The sequence below is a fragment of the Mytilus californianus genome, unplaced genomic scaffold (genome assembly GCF_021869535.1).
Source record: "Mytilus californianus isolate M0D057914Y unplaced genomic scaffold, xbMytCali1.0.p SCAF_2, whole genome shotgun sequence".
Taxonomy (NCBI): domain Eukaryota; kingdom Metazoa; phylum Mollusca; class Bivalvia; order Mytilida; family Mytilidae; genus Mytilus; species Mytilus californianus.
In genome coordinates this window covers 59,638,912-59,654,452 of record NW_026262668.1, presented here as the reverse complement: position 1 = coordinate 59,654,452, position 15,541 = coordinate 59,638,912, and the positions used below count along the sequence as shown (strand labels likewise).

The 15,541-nt window shown below is 32.4% G+C and overlaps 1 protein-coding gene across 1 annotated transcript in view; it reads left to right on the top strand.

Annotated features, from left to right (window-relative positions):
- LOC127729006 (multidrug resistance-associated protein 1-like) overlaps window positions 1-15,541 on the top strand; it is a 41,371-nt gene that overhangs the window by 10,495 nt on the left and 15,335 nt on the right. The window contains exons 4-8 of the mRNA XM_052236581.1: window positions 1,385-1,511; window positions 2,234-2,410; window positions 3,831-3,998; window positions 5,170-5,356; window positions 11,481-11,791. Coding sequence (XP_052092541.1) covers window positions 1,385-1,511; window positions 2,234-2,410; window positions 3,831-3,998; window positions 5,170-5,356; window positions 11,481-11,791 — 970 coding nt within the window. The remainder of the gene's footprint in view (window positions 1-1,384; window positions 1,512-2,233; window positions 2,411-3,830; window positions 3,999-5,169; window positions 5,357-11,480; window positions 11,792-15,541) is intronic.

The window sequence follows — 15,541 nt, the reverse complement described above, 5'->3', positions numbered from 1 at the left end:
GGAACTCCGACTCATATGAAAATAAGAAGAGGTCGACAAGGAGAGGTGCACAGTTTGTTCCCATACCAACAATTTCTTGAAAAAATCTACCTCCAAATTCAACAAATATGTTGTCAATAAGAAACTACAGCATACTGATCACGTGTGCCTCTTGTGTAGAATGTTTTACCTTTTTGTTCAGTATTAACAAAATATGCCGTATGGTATCCCAAAGCAATGAATTTATAGCGTATTCTACCATTTTTATATTGAAAAGTATTGTGGATTATTTCTTATAGACGATTTTTCAATTTCACACGGAGAATGGTGGTATACAGGGTTGAAAAATCAAAAGTTTTGATATAAGTAATTTCAGAGAAAAACCGAGATTAAAACTTATAAAAGGTCCAAAACTATAATCAGATCTTTAAATATTGTTTTATTGGTATAACTATTGATTTTGTAAAAGTAAATTAAAACAACACTAAATATTATTGTTATATTCATTATTGTACATTCACGGTTCTACAATTTGTCGATACCTGTATCTTGGCATTGCACAAGGTCATGTTTTTTTTTCTGATTGTTAACACCATCTTTACACTCAATTGGATTCTTAATGCTTACTGATTGATATTTTAGTCTTAGATACATGATTTTTTTTATAAGTTGTTATTTGCTTTGAACTAGCTTTCAGTAACTGCGAGTACTCTCAGATCTGTACTTCGTGTTTTTGTCGTTGTTGGGATGTATAAATTCTGTGCCACGTCTGCTCTGTGTTTTCGTTAGCTGTTTTTCTGCTTTGTTTCGATCTAATTAAATAAGCACGTTTCAACTGATTTTGATAGTTTGTTCTTATGTTGAACTGTTACCACACTGTACAAGTCCAAGGTTAGGGGGTGATTTGGCGCCAACAAACAAGTTTAACCCAGCCACATTCTATATGAGCCTATACCAAGTCAGGAGCCTGAAATTGAGTGGTTGTCGTTTATTGCTGTTTCTCATATTTGTTTTTTGTTTATTGTTTTGCGTAGTTTGTTCTTGTGTTGTACCATTACACCACTGTCCCAAGAGAAGGTTGGCGTTGTCAAACATGTATACCCCCTCCCCACATTCTGCTTATGTCTGTCACACGTCAGTAGCCTGTAATTCAGTGGTTATCGTTTGTTGCTGTATATTATATTTGTTTTTCGCTCATTGTTTTGTAAATAGACCAAGCTGTCAGTTTTCTCATTTGATCCTTTCATGACATTTTAGAGCTGACTATGCGGTATATGTTTTGCTAAATGTCGAAGGCGTTGTGGTAACATATTGTTGTTAACTTTATGTCGTTTAGTCTCTGGTGGAGAGTTGTCTCATTGGCAATCATATCACATCTTCTCATTTTTGTGTGTTCCAATTTTAGAATAAATACTAAATTTGAAGAAAGGAAATTAATTGCTGTTGTCGGAATAGTTGGATCTGGAAAATCTTCACTTATATCAAGCATACTTGGGGAAATGGAGAAAACAAAAGGAAAAGTACAAGTTGCGGTATAGAATAGTATATATAAAAAGCTATACTATGGAAAAGTCTTTCTACTTTTTACAGAAAAAATCTCTATGTATAAAAGGATATGTGGACATACGTCAATGGCAAAAACCAACGACACAAAAGCAAAAAATGCATCTAGAGTCAACATATTTCCATCTTCGACAGGTGTCTGTACAGTTTTTCAATTTCTAAATCTCTAAAAAGTCTGAAAAGTTGTGCAAAAATACACGTTAACGATTAAAATCATTAAAGCAGATTTATTCTATAATCAGTTATTTCATTGAACATACTTTCATTAGCAAATTCTATATTCGAAAATGAGTTTTAATCATGCTAAATCAATTTAAAAACTTAAAGAAACTTTTGGAGAAACATCTATCCTTAAACACTACAAGGTATTTATACATAAATGGAACAGAAAATAACATCATTAAGATATTGGGTCAAGTCAAGGATCGACCCCGCACTCAAGGCTAGCACGCTGTCACGTGATCACAAGGTGATCGTTCGTAATAAATACAATTGACATAACTAAGCAATGGAAATAATACTTACACATAATACTGATCAGATCGTAAAAGGAACAAAATGCGAATTATCAATACTTCCTGACACTGTCTACAAATTAATTCAGTTAAGATACACACATAAAAAAGATGTATTTTGCTAATATGTGTCGTTTCAACCTACATCTCCGTTTATTCATTGACCCTTTTTTCAGGGATCTATTGCCTATGTAACACAGGAAGCATGGATACAAAATATGACAATAAAAGAAAATATTTTGTATGGGAAACAATACGATGAGAAAATGTACAGCAGGATAATCGATTCTTGTTGCTTAAAGCCAGACTTGAAAAGTCTACCAGCAGATGACTTGACAGAAATTGGAGAAAGGGTAGTGTTTATTATTAAGTTTGCTGTTCTTTGCATTATTCAGATATGAAATAAAAGAACTGCTTTCAGTCAATACTTGCTACACTAAAACATTTACATTTTCGCTCACCTCTAAACAGAAATATTGGTCAAAAGAAAAATGAAGCAATAATAACAGCACTTACACCTTTATAAACATGTGGCTTCCTTTAATTAATTAATTCATTCTCAATTTTCAACATAAAAGAATTGTATAGCATAAGCATTGCTTTTTCGGTAATAGTACGTTTCTAAAATTATTTCAGAAATTTCAGCTGTTTCGGATATGATTACGTACCCTTAAGAGGGAAGTCAGAAATGTACAAAAACTGTAAATTAATTATTTATTAATAAATGTTGATATTTGATAAACATCACTGAAACAGCATATAAAAAAATAATAACAGAAGAGATTTTTTTTTATAAATCAACATAAACAACATAGGTCTTCAACATGAGGCAAATCTCTATAATAATTGTGCATGTAACGCTCTGAATATCATAGAGTCTACACAAGTTGTAAATAAATTTTACAAACCCAACTGATGAGGAAAATCTCAATAATGTCTATGCATGTAACACTCTGAATATCAAAGAGTCTATGCAAGTTTTAAATAAATTTTTCAAAACCAACTGAATGAACAAATGTGACAAAGTAGATATGGTCAATTTTCCCTTTATTCATTTCATTGTTAGTTGGTAAACATCAGGAAGCTGTCAAACTACTGGAAATTAATTGTTAAAGTGTTATAAAAATGTACTTAAAAGATTTAAAAAAAACATTATTGGACAATTATATTCATAAATAAAATGTTTATAGTGAGCACTACACATTGATATTAAAGAACATTTTGATACAGTATTGCAAGTTTAAAATGTTATGCAAAATTTTCCATCGTACGGCATCTTCAACAAAAGTTTGTTTATTTGCACCTGAAAGACAAAACACTGTTTCTTTATCTCCAGTATAATTTTGGTTTTGACTTACAATGTCCCAATATTTTCTTTTTTGATTAATAATAAATAATTTCCAAAATCTATTACAATTGCTACGGGTTCAATCCATCTTTAGGCATTTTTAAGTTGTCAACTGACAAAATTTAAGCTAGGATATTTTTAGAACCTCAAAGAAAATACATAAAGCTTAACTGCTGTGAATTTTAGTTATGATTGAAGTTTTAGTAATAACCCTGGCGTGAAATACATTCAAGGGAATTGGCCTTGCTTCTTTTACAAAATAAAAGCCACAAAAAACAAAACAGATATAGAGGGTCACTGTAAGGTTTCGATCAATAGCCAACCCCAAGCCAGGAACAAAGTCTTAAACATGTTGACGATAACATCTAAAAACTGATGACATCTTTTGGTCAACATAGATTTATATCCCATATTTTAAAACGCAGGGTATCAATTTAAGTGGTGGACAAAAACAGAGAGTGAATGTAGCTAGAGCTGTTTATGCAGATGCCGATATCTATCTGTTTGATGACCCTTTGAGTGCTGTAGACGCGCATGTCGGTAGAGATTTGTTTCACAATGTAATAGGACCAAATGGGCTTTTAAAGAATAAGGTTCGATATAAGTATGCCTTGAAGTATGCAAAGTAAAATTTCTCTGAAGTTTACTTTTTGTTGATAATAAAGATGCACGTGTTACATAATCAGCGAGGTATAAATGTAAATGATAATGAAAGCTTCACATATTCTTAGTAGATTTACAATATCCATGTTGTGCTAAAGGCTTTTTAGGTATCAGATTAAATACGTAATATGTGCAACTCATTATTAATCAAATTAATATAAACATTTTCATATTAACATCGACCATACAAAATGCTTTGCTCCTCATTTACTTGTAATGTTGCATATATTTTCTAGTTATTGCTTTCAAATCAATCTTTTAAAAATGTTCATTCGTACTGTACCAGTTTATCCAAGTTGAATGCCACTATGTGTCGTAAAGATTATTTTTATTATTCATTTTGTTACTAATGAAGGTATGAAAAGATGTTATTCTGGTTCGTGAAATTACAAAAAAAAACAAAACAAAACAAACCAAAACAAAAACAAAAACTAACACACACAAGTAAATATTTCACAATTCCGTATTCAACATCTACTATGACCATCTTGTTTGTTAGAAATATTACATAGATAACTTTTGGTTGGCAAAAAAGGTTAAATATAGCTAATCTCTTTCACACTTTCTACAGCCTTTATAAGTAAAAAAAATTGTTTTAAATGATAATTGCTACCAAAAAGTGGCGGAATTTCGCTATCCTGAAACAAAAGCTTATTTCTAGGGTTTTTTTTTCACAAACAAAAAACAGAAAAGATCGAACAAGCAGAGTACATCAATCAATCGAGGATTAAGTCGTGATAAGGTAATCCGGCAGGGCAAGCAGTTCCTATTCTACTTGATACCCGTTGTGTTGCCATAGAAAAGTAAAGTAGCCTAGTAAGTTGCATTTAGTAATATGATCTAAACGACGGGAAAAGGAAGGGATATTAGAGATGACTATACAAGAACATAATTATTCTTATCCATTTGAGTGGCAGAATCATTCCATAACGTCCAACCAAGACATGATGGTATCGGAGACAATGTAAAACTGAAAAATTATTACTAAGTTACTAAAATTGCAATCATAATGTTTCAATGTTTGTTACAAGTACATCAAGTTTTCGTTATTGCCATTGGCATTAAACCATTAATTTCAGAGTAAACTTTAATATTCTGTAGACGAGAATATTAGTAACTCATGGTGTGCACTGGCTACCTCATGTAGATAGAATTGTAGTTATGGATAATGGCCAGATATCTGAGGAAGGAACATTTGATGAACTTGTGGCTCATAACGGACCATTTGCGCAATTCCTTAAACAACATCTGGCCACAGAAGAGCTATCTGATGATGACGACGAACAAAGTAAGTTAGTTGATACTTACAGTCTTACACAGTGACTTTTGTGTAGTTAAAAATGTTTGAACATCACTTCAAACTATTATCATTGGCATGACTTAATTTGTTCCAGGCGATGTTGTCAGATTAGTTTGTTTGTTTAAATTTTTTAAATCAGTTGTCTTGTATGTCATTGCTGTTTGTTTACACAGTTTTTGCTGCTGGATCCCAATTATTGTCACGTTAACCAACTATGTCCGTTTGGGTTGCGCCCCCGATTGTGTCAATAAATCGGAACTATAAACTGTCATACAAGTAATAGGATTAGCTATAAAACAAGATTTAACCCACCATTTTCTTCGGAAAATTCCTGTACCAGGCCTGGAATATAACAGCTGTTTTCGTTCCATTGGTTGATAAAGTCGAGCGTTTGATTTTGTCAGGTTTTATAGACTTTTATAATGTCTTACTTCTTGCAATATATGAATACAATTACTAAAATGGTAAAAAACTTTGAAACTGATGTTAAGGTCAAATAACACCTATCAGATTTACATATATACTCCCTAAAATGAATTCATACTAGCAAACATATTGTTGAACTATCATGATTTAGATATCGATTCTGACAATAATGTTTGTTTTAAAACTTAAATTTGGCCACTATAAGGTTATATGATATCAAACCTATATAATATATGACCACGTATGGTGTTGTCAGCTTTGCGTCGGCTCATGGTTTTTAAATGTCATCTTGGTAATTTCTCTGATTTTTAAACAGTCAAACAGATGAAAAATGAAATGTTTGACAGACTGGAACACCGTGCATCTGATGTGATGACATCTAACGAGGAAGAAAGACAAATCAGAGAAATAATACAGCGACAATCAAGCATGTAAGATAGGAATAAATAATGTTCCGAAGACACCATGGTGTATATTTTTATTGAAATCATTTGTAAGGATGGGCCAACGGGGCGATGATCATATTGGACTGTGACGTCATGAACATGGAACGTTTTGTATAAAACATTTCAAGACCATAAAATTTTATTAATCTCTCTATGTAATTCGGATTAAGGCAACTTCAATTAGGAAATTTGAAGTATTTTTGTGTTGTTTAATTTCACACGGATAATTCAACATGGCTTAACATATTGTTAGTTTTTAATGTAAATACAAGTAAAGATATATGATGCATTCAGATGAAGCATACGTTTAACAAAATCAATATTTTGTGGGTTTTTTTATCATATTGAATTGCCCTTAATTTGACGTAAGAAGTCTGACAATTCTGAAAATTGATCGCAAGCACTTTTCTCTAAACAATATACATATATACCGTTAATTAATAGTAAAAGGATGTACAGTATTTGTTTCAGAGACATGCCAGTTAAATAACAGGTTTTAAGGGACTGGACTGTAATTGATAACTTTACAAGGATAAATTAAATAATTAAAGACGCAAACCCTTTCGGCGCTTATAACGGACGGACGGACAGTGAAAGGAGATGATATATAACACATCTTTTGACAGGTACATGTTACTAAATTTGCTATATTCATTTGCACTCTCTTTATTTTAAGTATACTATTTTACCCTTAAGATTTGTATGCACTTAAATTGCAGGTACAAAATCTTGTATAAATGTATGGAAACTGAAATTTACATTGAAAGCTTCAATTTTAGATTTCCAAAACCTGATATAAAACCAAGATTTACCGGTTCAGACGGTATTTAAATGCACGAAGGATTCTCAAACGCAATGACAAAGGAAAGAAAACCTGAATATTTCGAATCAATTTCATATTGGTGATCATCGCTACCTTCATTGTGTTTATCTGTATATTTGTATCTTAATGATCTCAAAGATGTTAGATTTTTCGAATTTGTCTATATTCATGAACCGTATATCTTTTTTGTTGGCCAGAATGTTTACGTTTCTTTATATCACAGCGAAAAAAAAACCAACATGGAGGGATACGTTCAAGAATAGTTTGTATATTGAAAATCGAAATTTCTGCTGGTAAATATTTTCCATTTTAGTAAATACATTTTTTCTTTGTACCATTGTTATAAGAAAGATTTTGAAAGAAAAACCGACATGGTTAGAAAATACAAATAATATCACCATTACAAACACAATTCCATTTTAATATTCTTGTCATGGTTAGAAAATACATAAAATAACACCATTACAAACTCAATTACAATTTAATATTCTTGTACGTGTCTATAAATAAAACAAATCTATTTTTTTATTTTTAGAAATTTACCTGTGATAATATAAACGTCACAAAAAATACGTCACTTTTTGTGACGTTGATCAATTCATGTGACGCAAAGATTATATTTCGTTTGTGGTGTCCTGGTGTGTTGTCGTAAATTCATGAGAAGTGTCCGTTGTTATTCTGCGGTTTACTTGTTTTAATGTATTATTATGTTATTTTTTTATATATTTCTCTGTGCTGAGTGTTCCTGCGTTTGTTTTGTACTGTATTCCTGTAACGTAATGTTGTCATTTTAGCGGTACATTTAACATTGCCATATAAACGGGAGCTTTGGTTAGCCATAAAACCAAGTTCAACCCACCATTTTTTCTTAAAATGTCCTGTACCAAGTCAGGAATATTACAGTTGTTATCTACAGTCCGTTTCTATGTATGTTGGCGTTTGCTTTTGTTGTAGTTCAATGTTTCTGTTGCTCCGTTGTTTTCCTCTTATAGCTGATGTGTTTCCCTCGGTTTTAGTTTGTTACTCGGATTTGTTTTTGCTTAATCGAATTATGACTATTGAACAGCGGGATACTAATGTAGCCTTTATTTATCTTAGATATATTTGTAAAACTTTCACCTTCTGTAAATCATGAAATATAAAACAAAAGTATGTTCGAACATTCACAATAATATCATTTTCGCCCAACCAGACAATAGATCCTCGGCTGTGTTGAAATAAACGAACAAGTCACTTATACTTTGCGTTGTGTTACTTTATAATCAAATCTATACAAAAGTACAAAGTAACGTCATAAATATGAGACCTAAAATACGGGAACCTAAATACATAACTTGCACTATATTCTTAGCATCGAAATTGTTCAAGCAGTTATCATAGTTTAACATCATTTGGATCAAATGTTACCATATCGAAACTATACCGACCACGTCGGAAAAAAACCTGTTGTTATCATTAAATCTTAACAGTTCAGTATAAAGTTATTTCATGTTAATTTAGAACGAGTGGGACTTTAGTAAAAACCCTAATAGAGATAATAAAAATAATGTTTGTCGTTTAATGTCATTATAAAAGTTAAGGCGGCGAAGTCATAATAATGTTTACTGCGATATTGTCAAAATTAAACGATAAAATGACATATCTGATTCTGAATGTTGATTTTTTTTACAGTAGAAGACGTTCCTCACGGCTCAATAGTTTAACATTCGAAAAAAGCAAGTCACTTTCTTCGAGCTTTCATCATGCAAATCAACTATTAGGAGACCAGGGAAAATTAATTCAGGATGAAGAATCCCAAGTTGGATCGGTGAGCAGAAATCAAAAAGATAACATATGTTTCTTAAAGTTGAAAGATGTTGCACCTCGTCAGAAAATATAGTCTTGTGTATTTTAAACATTAAAGTTATTTATACGAATTGTTTACACGAATGTGTCTAAACTAACTAACGACATTTTTACCACGTCTTATATTGTGGTTTACCATCTACGTCGTCTATCTGCTTAGTACTAAACGTGACCTATTCATGAATATGACTGTTTTGCCGAGTGTGAATTCACATTGCTTTACGACGTGTCTCGGTATTTATATATCCACGTTCATGTATTTTGTTATGATGTTTCTTTTGTAAGTCCTGTTAGACATTTTGTTGTCTTATGTTCGCTGTTGGAGACAACGTGGTTCGGTATTTATATATCCCACTTTCGGGCATTTTGTTGTTACTTTCTTATACGTGTTGTTCCGGTGGGTCGTTTTGTGCTGAGTTGTTGTCTGTTTATTTCGTTTGTGGTTTGAATTCTGTATTTTCGGTACATTTCACATATGTTTTATTTGTCAGTATAGTCGAGTTACTCGTTGTTCATTACAAACTCAATCCCAATTTATATTCTTGTACGTGTCTATAAATTAACAAAATCTATTTTATTTTTAGAAATTTACCTGTGATAATAAACGTCACAAAAATACGTCACTTTTTGTGACGTTGATCCATTCATGTGACGTGCAGTTTATATTTCGTTTGTGGTGTCCTAGTGTGCTGTCGTAAATTCATGGGAGGTGTTCGTTGTTATTCTGCGGTTTACATGTTGTAATGTACTATTATATTATTAATTTATGTATTTCTCTGTGATGAGTGTTCTTGAGTTTGTTTGTACTATATTCCTGTCACGAATGTTGTCATTTTAGCGGTATTTTTAACATTGCCATATTAGCGGGAGGTTTGGCTAACCATAAAACCAGGTTCAACCCACCGGTATTTTTTAAAATGTCCTGTACCAAGTCAGGAATATGGCAGTTGTTATCACACAGTCCGTTTCTATGTATGTTGTAGTTCAGTGTTTCTGTTGTTCCGTTGTTTTCCTCTTATAGATGATGTGTTTCCTCGGTTTAAGTTTGTTATCCGGCTTTGTTTTTGCTTTTTGGAATTATGACTATTGAACAGCGGTATACTATTGTCGCCTTTAGTTAGCAAAGAAATTGCATTAAGGGTGATAATGAGTCATTTTTTTTATAACTTTTAAGAAATTTTAACTAATTATCACACCGTAACGAATAATTATCGTTTCTGAAGGCTATAGGTCTCTGTCAGTCCCTGTTTGCACCATTTATCTAGTATTTTTTTTTTAAATATAATATTATTCTAAAGTATACATAAAACATGTCATAAGGATTGTAAAATGATTTAGAATAACAGAACAAAATCAATTGGATATAAGATGAAATGAAACTTAAAAGGAAACCAAAACCCTTTCAATATTAACTCTGCTTGAGAAAGTTACAAACCTCTAATTTAATTTTTGCTAGGATTACCAAACTTAGCATCATGAATTCATCAAAAAGTACGGAATTAATCGTCATCAATTCCGAAAGTTAACTAAATGAGCGCAATGTGCATTTCTAGGTTTCACTTCATAAGGATGACAGACATATCAAAAGTCGTCTTTCGAAACATGTAGTTGAAAAGGTCGAAGGAGAACCGTAAGACAATATATCAAAGTTGGAGACTCTGTAGTTAAAAAATGAAACACACTTACTTTTGTCTTAATCTTTATAACTTCTTCCAATGGTGAAAACAAAACCACGTTACTTAACAACGTTAACTGTATAGTACTTATGTTCTTTTTGCAGGTAAAAACTAGTGTATTCATTACATTTATTAAAGCTATGGGTATATCGACGATAGTGGCTGCATTTGCCATGCTCTTTATATCCCAAGCTTTACAAGTATATTCCAATTTTTGGATTACATACTGGACAAGTGACCATTATCTGAAGAATGAAACATTAGTGCAGACTGATGAATATTCAAAAACACAGTTTTACTATTTAGGAATGTACGGCTTATTTGGAGGTTTGCAAGGTAAGCTCAAGAAGATGTTTTACTTGTGTAGATTTAAATACAAGTCTTGTTAAAAAAAAGGTTATTAGAGTTAAAATTAAAGACCATGACAGTTATTATATTTTCCAAGAAAAAGCAGGTGAAAAAATCACCAAAACACAGCAAATCATATAACACAACACGTGTTTGAAATGTGACTAAAAAAGTACACGCAAATGGTATATGGCAACCACAAGAGGTACCCAAAAACACTGGAAGTGAAATATGGTGTTATTCCGTCCTGAATAAATGCAATGACTTTGATTGCAAAATACTCGCACTTTTATGATGAACTTCATGAATATCTTAACATTCGATATTTATGAAAAGGAAAAGAAAACGTTAACAATCCCAACACTTGTATTCCATGAGACAATATCACACACATGTGGTTTAAAATATTTATAACATTATCTAAGCGTTATATAAAAACTTTCCACAAATGGGAGAAATACCTTGGAATGTTGTCTGATATTCGCAAGATAAGATGTAGATTGGTTTGTCCATAAATTGCATTAAATGAAAAGATCTTTCTTTTATAGGGTTGACTTTGTTTCTTTATGGAATGTTTCTCTTCGCCGGATTCGCAAATGCCTCATCTAGTTTACACCAAAAAATGTTACGCTGCATAATGCATTGTCCAATGTCATTTTTTGATACGACACCTGTCGGTAGAATCATCAATAGATTTTCTAGCGATATTGATGTAATCGACGAACGGTTTCGGCGCTATTCGAACTTTTTTATTGGAATGCTGACAACATTATTGTCTATCGTAATTGTGATCGTCATCCAAACACCGTTAGCCTTAATCGCTGTAGTCCCTGTGTCTGTGTTGTTCATTCTTCTCATCGTAAGTAAAATCTAACACAGTTTTGAATTATTATATATTATTGTACATTTTTGGAAGTTCGGGAGATTTAATCATACATTTCTATTTGTAATAAGTTTTTTTAACGTTGTTCTAATGTAATTTTTGCAGTACTATGTTTCTCATCTGGTTTCTTAGTGAAGCAGATTTATATATTAATTGTTGGATTCGTTCTTTCGTTTCCCCGTCAGCAATTTGTATCAGCACCTCTACCTATACAAGTGACTGAATTTCGATAAGACTTTTACAGAATTTTTAGTATTCAATTGCATTATGTTTTTCCTTTTTTTTTTAAATTTTTTGATAGTACAAATTAAAGCATAGTATTGTGTTATCTTGTAGTCGAATGTGAACACTCTTCGTATTGAAATAGTTACACAACTACTTTTCGCTCGTTTTGTAGGAAAACTCTTAAGAGAAGTTCAAAAACAATGGAAAAGTCATTTTTATGACTGATGAGGTTGTGGAGATATGTTGCATTTTGAATTTGATTGTGTTGTAGACAAACATTGTCATAATGCTTTACTCGTAAGGCCAAGCTGGCAAAAACGAAAATAAGGTTAATAAAAAAATTTGGAAAATAAAATTATGCAAGATAACACTATCAGAACTCTCAATTGAAATATCGTAGTAATGATAACGGAATACAAAACATTATCGATTCCAGATGCGCATTTCAACATTTAATGTCTTTTCAGTGATGCTCGAGGCATTAAAAAATCCCCATCCCCCCCCCCCCCCCCCCCTCAAAAAAAAAATGAAGAGCTTAGAAACCAAAAATGACATAGTAGCTTTCTTAGTTCCTTGTGAGTGTCGTCCTCATTATAGTAGACCATATACATTAAGACTCGCCAGTGTGTATTTTCTATATTTCTAGATCGTAAAAAAAACAAATTATTGGTTCAATATATGTTTTCAAAAATCGGAACGTTTTGTTTTTGAAATTTTCAGACTTCAACAAAAAACTCGTCAATACATTTTGTTGTTTTACCTCAAAAGATTTATAGACAATGCAATGAAATACATCGTTGAAAACTAATTAAAAGGAGCTAATGTGATGTTTCGGTATTTTTTAGTAGTTTGCCGATGTTAAAATCTCATAAATCGACTAAGAAGACAAATCAAGATAGAAAACAAAAACTAAATGAATCGCATGAACTCCAAAGAGCGACACCGGATGTGTCAATGGATAAAGCGTCTCCTGCTATGCATGGATCATCTGTTACATTCAGCTTTAATGTCACAATTGGTAAAATAACAGATAAGACGACTTTTTTGGTATATAAAGATCATAGACTGGGAGAACAAGTCGCTAGACACAGACATGTCATACCGGACAGCCAATTCGAAGTCGTGACCGTACACCTTCTGTAGTGTCGATCTCAGTCGTTTTTTCCATAAGTCTGTTGGAGCAGTTTTGGTGTTAGGAGCGTTCTACTGCTAATGGAATCCATATAGTGTGAACATATACGAGCATAACTTATCAATTGAAATATGTAAACGTCATACGATGGGACAAAGGATATGTTACTGCTGAGAAATGGGAAGTTCATAATTGGAAAGTTGAAATCACCATATTTGTCATAATTTCTAGTTTGAAGAGTCCTTTTGCGTCAATATCGAGGGAAAGATCAAAATAGGAAGTAGACATTCTAGTTTCTATAGAATCCTGAATTTCAAGTTCACTGGGATACATGATATACAAGCACTCGCTGAAATGTGGGTGATTGAGTGACAGGAAATCATGAATATTCATATATCTTAAAGTGAAATAAAAGAACTTTGCTGAATGTTCTTTCCTTTTGTCTTTGATAAGGTTTGCTTATATACGAAGCTTTATACTATAAGTATCCATTGGAATACAATTCTATGTTGACATATAAAGCACCGAACTCAACAAATATGTTGTCGATTAAAATATCTAGCAAAATACTATAATCTACAGGACTAAATAATGATATTCGGGTTGTGCTGATAGCAGTGGTTAATTCTGTTATAAGCCTGATCCGTCCTATATTAACATGCTGACCTCTAAAACGATACTCAATTTTGGAAAGCAAGTAATAATAAACCATAATTGTTCGTAAAAATGTATGTCATCTTACATTTATCCCGATTTGCCCCGGGTTGTCTAAATGTGTGTATTGTTTTTGCACACTTCAGTGTGATTGTCGGTCTAAATTATGAACGAAAATGTTGGATTTTTTTTATTTTATTACTCCATGGCTTTGTTCATCAATTTACAGTTGTGGCATGGTCGTCAGTTTGCAAAATATTCCGCGTAAACCGGTGCTAGGGGCCGTCTTAAACTTGCAGTGAGATGAGAATTTTTTTCGTTCCATGTTGAAATCCTCACTGCGTTTTTGAGATGGAGAACAGAATAAAAGCGCTGTTCCTTTGCTTTTCGTGCTAATTGATAAGCATGTACTGATTTTGTGTAATAACGGATATCCCATATCCTTTCTTTTCTATTAAAAGTGAAAATTAAAATGACGAGTATACATTTTTTGTTTGATTTGGCTTTAAATCTGTTTTAATTCGAGCGTCACTGATGAGTCTTAGGAAGACGAAACGCGCTTCGGCGTACAAAATTTGAAGCCTGATGTCATTGATGAGTTTTTTTTTGTTATAGTTACATGCCTTTCTTACTATTTTGCCTATCGATATTGTTTTTGAAATGAGACCCACTATATCTGAATGTATCGATATTTCACTTCAATCTTGTCTTGTAGATTGTGTTAATTACATTTGTTTGTACCTGTCCTAAGTCAGGAGCATGTTGTTCAGTGGTTGTCGTTTGTTGATGTCGTTCATAAGTGTTTCTCTTTTTTTATATAGATTAGACCATTGGTTTTCCTGTTTGAATTGTTTTACACTAGTCATTTTGGGGCCCTTTATAACATGCTGTTTTGTGTGAGCCAAGGCTCCGTGTTGAAGGCCGTACTTTGACCTATAATTGTTTACTTTTTACACATTGTGACTTGGATGGAGGGTTGTCTCATTGGCACTCATACCACATCCTCTTATTTCTAATCAATCCACAACTTTAAGTATGTAAAAGGGGAAATGTTCCAATGGGAATTGTAAGTCAGGGGGCACAGAAACAATTTGAAATCAAAGACTTTTTTACGATAATACGATAATAACAGTTAGCAGAGGTGACATTTGAAAAAACTCAAAATCCGTCAATACTTAACAAACTATATAGTGTTAAACTAAAAGACAAACGAACTTTGTATATATAATTGAGCTAAATTATATGGCCTTCCAAATACCGGTTCGATTCCTAACATCACTGAAGAGACATTTATTGTCGAAATCCGGATATGGTGTACACATTTTTGCACCTCATGTTTGCGGTATACCATCTTTTCCGCAAGTTTATTGTTTTCTGTTTAGAAATAAATCAATAATAAGATCTATTTTGTTACATCTTGTGATCCGTTTATTTTGCAATCGCCAATGGCAGTCAGCAGGGTTTAAGAACGTCAGTTGTTCGACCTGCTAGTCAAATGCGTTTTGTTAAAATATACTTTTTCACTCATTTGGTCTTTTGGAAAATGTTGTTTGTGCTGTATTTAGACCCTCTACCAAGAAATTTGTTTTGCATGCACACGTAAAAATATTGCGGTTTTTATCCAACGCAATCATAGGTTTGAACGTTGTTTTCAATTTAGACTTGAATATATATATATATATATATATATATATATATATGTATGTATCCGAATG